At 51.5% G+C, this 5000-nt stretch overlaps 1 protein-coding gene across 7 annotated transcripts in view; it reads right to left on the bottom strand.

Annotated features, from left to right (window-relative positions):
- Positions 1–5000, bottom strand: part of LOC117962616 (aryl hydrocarbon receptor nuclear translocator-like) — a 17094-nt gene that overhangs the window by 8259 nt on the left and 3835 nt on the right. For all 7 annotated transcript variants that reach the window (XM_059019839.1, XM_059019835.1, XM_059019837.1 and 4 more), the window contains 5 exons: positions 3333–3546; positions 2234–2447; positions 1248–1350; positions 907–972; positions 345–430 (listed from right to left, as the gene is read on the bottom strand). In XM_059019839.1, the coding sequence (XP_058875822.1) occupies positions 345–430; positions 907–972; positions 1248–1350; positions 2234–2447; positions 3333–3546 (683 nt within the window). The remainder of the gene's footprint in view (positions 1–344; positions 431–906; positions 973–1247; positions 1351–2233; positions 2448–3332; positions 3547–5000) is intronic.

The raw sequence follows: 5000 nt of genomic DNA, 5'->3' as shown, positions 1-5000 counted from the left end.
TGAGAAAAATCAGGACAAGCTGTGTTTATGTAATTTGGTGCTGGAGATCACATCAGGGATGGGAATCAGACTCCTATTGCACAGCAGGGTCACCCAGTCCAGGTTTTACTGCTACCAGCTTGATCAGCCCCAGTGTGTCTAGCTAACAAGCTCAGGTGTGTCTGATTATTAAACTCACAGTGAAACCAGGACTGGATCACACTGCTGTGCAGCGGGAGTCTGATTCCCATCTCTGCCACATTATTATTTTCAACCAAGGGAACCTTGTCAACTAGACATGAAAATATATCTATAAATGAAGATAGGTTGTACAGCAATGAGAAGTGAGTAATTTGGTTACGTGCCAGCAGGGGGCCAGGACCTGATGTATCCAGTGCAGTGCACCACCACATACTGGGGCTCCCCGTCCTTAACTGGACCCAGACCACTCCTACAAGACAAGCAAACGAGCGCTCAGAGCCACGGGGCAAACACAGGCCCACGTGAAGAGGAAGCACATCCCAAAAAATAAAAAATACAACCACAAACACACAGAGCAAACACAGACCCGCGTGAAGAGGAAGCACATCCCAAAAAATAAAAAATACAACCACAAACACACGGGGCAAACACAGGCCAGCGTGAAGAGGAAGCACAAAAAACTTAAAGATTTACAGGTTTACTTCACTGCGTTTACTTTTCCTGAAACATTAATATATATATATATATATATACACACTAATCATTTAAACTTGTGTGTCCATGTCAAATCAAACCTTTTCATTTCAGTACACTGCAGTTATAGCCCCTATTCAACCCTGTTAGACAGAGACAGGCATATAGAGAGACACAGACAGACAGACCGATAGAGACACAGACAGACAGACAGACAGACAGACACATGTACTGAATAAAGTCCATTCTCACCTGTTTCTGTTGCGCAGGAAGCTCAGTCTGTTCACAGAGGCGGGCTCCACGGGACAGTTTCCACACCTGCAGAGAAACACAGGAAAATACCAGCTCGATCAGCCCCAGTGTGTCTAGGACAGGTAACAAGATCAGGTGTGTCTGATCATTAAACTCACAGTGAAACCAGGACTGGATCACACTGCTGAATGGGATCAATGTACAATGCAAGGACCCTATCCCTGCTGAACTACAGCAAAACACACACTAAGAATGTGACTTGGGGGGGGGGGGGTGGGGGGGTTTGGGGTTGGGGTTATCCTACCTCAATGCCCCCCTGCCCCTGCCCCCACCCCCCTCACCTCATCCTGCAGATGAAGGAGCGTCGGGACCCCAACGTCATCCTCTGGGAGGACTGCTGGCCCTCCTTCTTCACTGTGCCAGTCTTGAGGTCCAGGACTCGCCCTGCGCAGGAAACAGCATTGAGCCATTATAGAGACAGCTTCCAAAAACTAACCAACCCTTATGAGAGATTCCCCACTGTAAAAGCACAGCAAAGTGTAATAAAGCACAGTGAAAGCATGGTAAAGCATAGGGAAGCATTGTAAAGCACAGAGAGGTGTGGTAAAGCATAGGGAAGCATTGTAAAGCACAGAGAGGTGTGGTAAAGCATAGGGAAGCATTGTAAAGCACAGAGAGGTGTGGTAAAGCATAGGGAAGCATTGTAAAGCACAGAGAGGTGTGGTAAAGCATAGGGAAGCATTGTAAAGCACAGAGAGGTGTGGTAAAGCATAGGGAAGCATTGTAAAGCACAGAGAGGTCTGGTAAAGCATAGGGAAGCATTGTAAAGCACGGAGAGGTCTGGTAAAGCATAGGGAAGCATTGTAAAGCACAGGGAGGTCTGGTAAAGCATAGGGAAGCATTGTAAAGCACAGAGAGGTCTGGTAAAGCATAGGGAAGCATTGTAAAGCACAGAGAGGTCTGGTAAAGCATAGGGAAGCATTGTAAAGCACAGAGAGGTCTGGTAAAGCATAGGGAAGCATTGTAAAGCACAGAGAGGTCTGGTAAAGCATAGGGAAGCATTGTAAAGCACAGGGAGGTCTGGTAAAGCATAGGGAAGCATTGTAAAGCACAGAGAGGTCTGGTAAAGCATAGGGAAGCATTGTAAAGCACAGAGAGGTGTGGTAAAGCATAGGGAAGCATTGTAAAGCACAGAGAGGTGTGGTAAAGCATAGGGAAGCATTGTAAAGCACAGAGAGGTCTGGTAAAGCATAGGGAAGCATTGTAAAGCACAGAGAGGTCTGGTAAAGCATAGGGAAGCATTGTAAAGCACAGAGAGGCTGTGTACCTGTCATGGCGCTCTCGCTCGTGCACAGCTGCTCTCTCAGCTTGTCCACGTCCTCGGGGTGGACCTGCTCGTACAGGGAGCTGCCGAACCAGTCCGACTGCTGCTGGTTCAGAACCGGCGTGACCGAGTCCGACACGTACACCAGCCGGCCCGTCTCACACGACACCACAAACAGGAAGCCATCCGCAGCCTCCAGAATCAGGTGCTTCAGCTCCTGTGAGGGGGGGGGGGGGGGGGGACGACACACAGGGCATTAGAGAGAGACACACACAGTGTAGGAATGGGAACCAGACTCCAATTGCAGAGCAGTTAGTGCGAGAGAGACTCGGAGGGAATCAGACTCCAATTGCAGAGCAGTTAGTGCGAGAGAGACTCGGAGGGAACCAGACTCCAATTGCAGAGCAGTTAGTGCGAGAGAGACTCGGAGGGAACCAGACTCCAATTGCAGAGCAGTTAGTGCGAGAGAGACTCGGAGGGAACCAGACTCCAATTGCAGAGCAGTTAGTGCGAGAGAGACTCGGAGGGAACCAGACTCCAATTGCACAGCAGTTAGTGTGAGAGAGACTCGGAGGGAACCAGACTCCAATTGCAGAGCAGTTAGTGTGAGAGAGACTCGGAGGGAACCAGACTCCAATTGCACAGCAGTTAGTGTGAGAGAGACTCGGAGGGAACCAGACTCCAATTGCAGAGCAGTTAGTGTGAGAGAGACCCGGAGGGAATCAGACTCCAATTGCAGAGCAGTTAGTGTGAGAGAGACTCGGAGGGAATCAGACTCCAATTGCAGAGCAGTTAGTGCGAGAGAGACTCGGAGGGAATCAGACTCCAATTGCAGAGCAGTTAGTGTGAGAGAGACTCGGAGGGAACCAGACTCCAATTGCAGAGCAGTTAGGGTGAGAGAGACTCGGAGGGAATCAGACTCCAATTGCAGAGCAGTTAGTGCGAGAGAGACTCGGAGGGAATCAGACTCCAATTGCAGAGCAGTTAGTGTGAGAGAGACTCGGAGGGAATCAGACTCCAATTGCAGAGCAGTTAGTGTGAGAGAGACTCGGAGGGAATCAGACTCCAATTGCAGAGCAGTTAGTGTGAGAGAGACTCTGACCTGGTCGGTGAGGAAGGATGGTTTGTAGCTGCCATCGGTGCCCGTGTTGCCCGTGCCGCGCAGGGACTTCATGTGTGACACGGCCATGCGCAGGATGGTCAGCTTGTCTGGTTTGCGTGCCAGGGCGTTGCACGTGGGCACCATGTCCGACAGCTCCGTGATGTACGCGGTCATCTTGTTGCGCCGACGCCGTTCAATCTCACTGTGGTTCTCTCTGCAGAGACACGAGGAGAGGAGAGCGTTACCCGGACACACAGCGAGACACGAGGAGAGGAGAGCGTTACCCTGACACACAGCGAGACACGAGGAGAGGAGAGCGTTACCCGGACACACAGCGAGACACGAGGAGAGGAGAGCGTTACCCTGACACACACGCGCTCTGACACGCACACACACACAGCGAGACACGAGGAGAGGAGAGGGTTACCCTGACACACACGCGCTCTGACACGCACACACACACAGCGAGACACGAGGAGAGGAGAGGGTTACCCGGACACACAGCGAGACACGAGGAGAGGAGAGCGTTACCCTGACACACACGCGCTCTGACACGCACACACACACAGCGAGACACGAGGAGAGGAGAGGGTTACCCTGACACACACGCGCTCTGACACGCACACACACACAGCGAGACACGAGGAGAGAAGAGGGTTACCCGGACACACACGCGCTCTGACACGCACACACACACAGCGAGACACGAGGAGAGAAGAGGGTTACCCTGACACACGCGCGCTCTGACACGCACACACACACACAGCGAGACACGAGGAGAGGATTACCCTGACACACGCGCGCTCTGACACGCACAGCGAGACACGAGGAGAGGAGAGGGTTACCCTGACACACAGCGAGACACGAGGAGAGGAGAGCGTTACCCTGACACACGCGCGCTCTGACACGCACACACACACAGCGAGACACGAGGAGAGGAGGGTTACCCTGACACACAGCGAGACACGAGGAGAGGAGAGCGTTACCCTGACACACGCGCGCTCTGACACGCACACACACACAGCGAGACACGAGGAGAGGAGAGCGTTACCCTGACACACACGCGCTCTGACACGCACACACACACAGCGAGACACGAGGAGAGGAGAGGGTTACCCTGACACACACGCGCTCTGACACGCACACACACACAGCGAGACACGAGGAGAGGAGAGGGTTACCCTGACACACGCGTGCTCTGACACGCACATCGAGACACGCACACACACACAGTGAGACACGAGGAGAGGACAGCGTTACCCTGACACACATGTGGACAAGCACGCACGCACGCACACACACACGCGCGCAGGACAGTCAACCAGTAACGGATTAAACTGCAATGCAATAGGAGTCTTATTTTCATTCCTGGAATAAATCTCTCGATCTAATGATTTATTTATTTTGTTTTTTAACAAACTAGTCCATCACTAAAATGATCATGTGATCTTATCATCCATCTTACTGGTAATATGTCAAGAAGTTACCAGACCTCTCTGTGCTTCCCTATGCTTTATCAGACCTCTCTGTGCTTTACAATGCTTCCCTATGCTTTACCAGACCTCTCTGTGCTTTACAATGCTTCCCTATGCTTTACCAGACCTCTCTGTGCTTTACAATGCTTCCCTATGCTTTACCAGACCTCTCTGTGCTTTACAATGCTTCCCT

This window comes from Acipenser ruthenus, unplaced genomic scaffold (genome assembly GCF_902713425.1).
Source record: "Acipenser ruthenus unplaced genomic scaffold, fAciRut3.2 maternal haplotype, whole genome shotgun sequence".
Lineage (NCBI taxonomy): Eukaryota > Metazoa > Chordata > Actinopteri > Acipenseriformes > Acipenseridae > Acipenser > Acipenser ruthenus.
The sequence above is the reverse complement of the archived record's forward strand: the minus strand, read 5'-3'. Positions and strand labels throughout refer to the sequence as shown.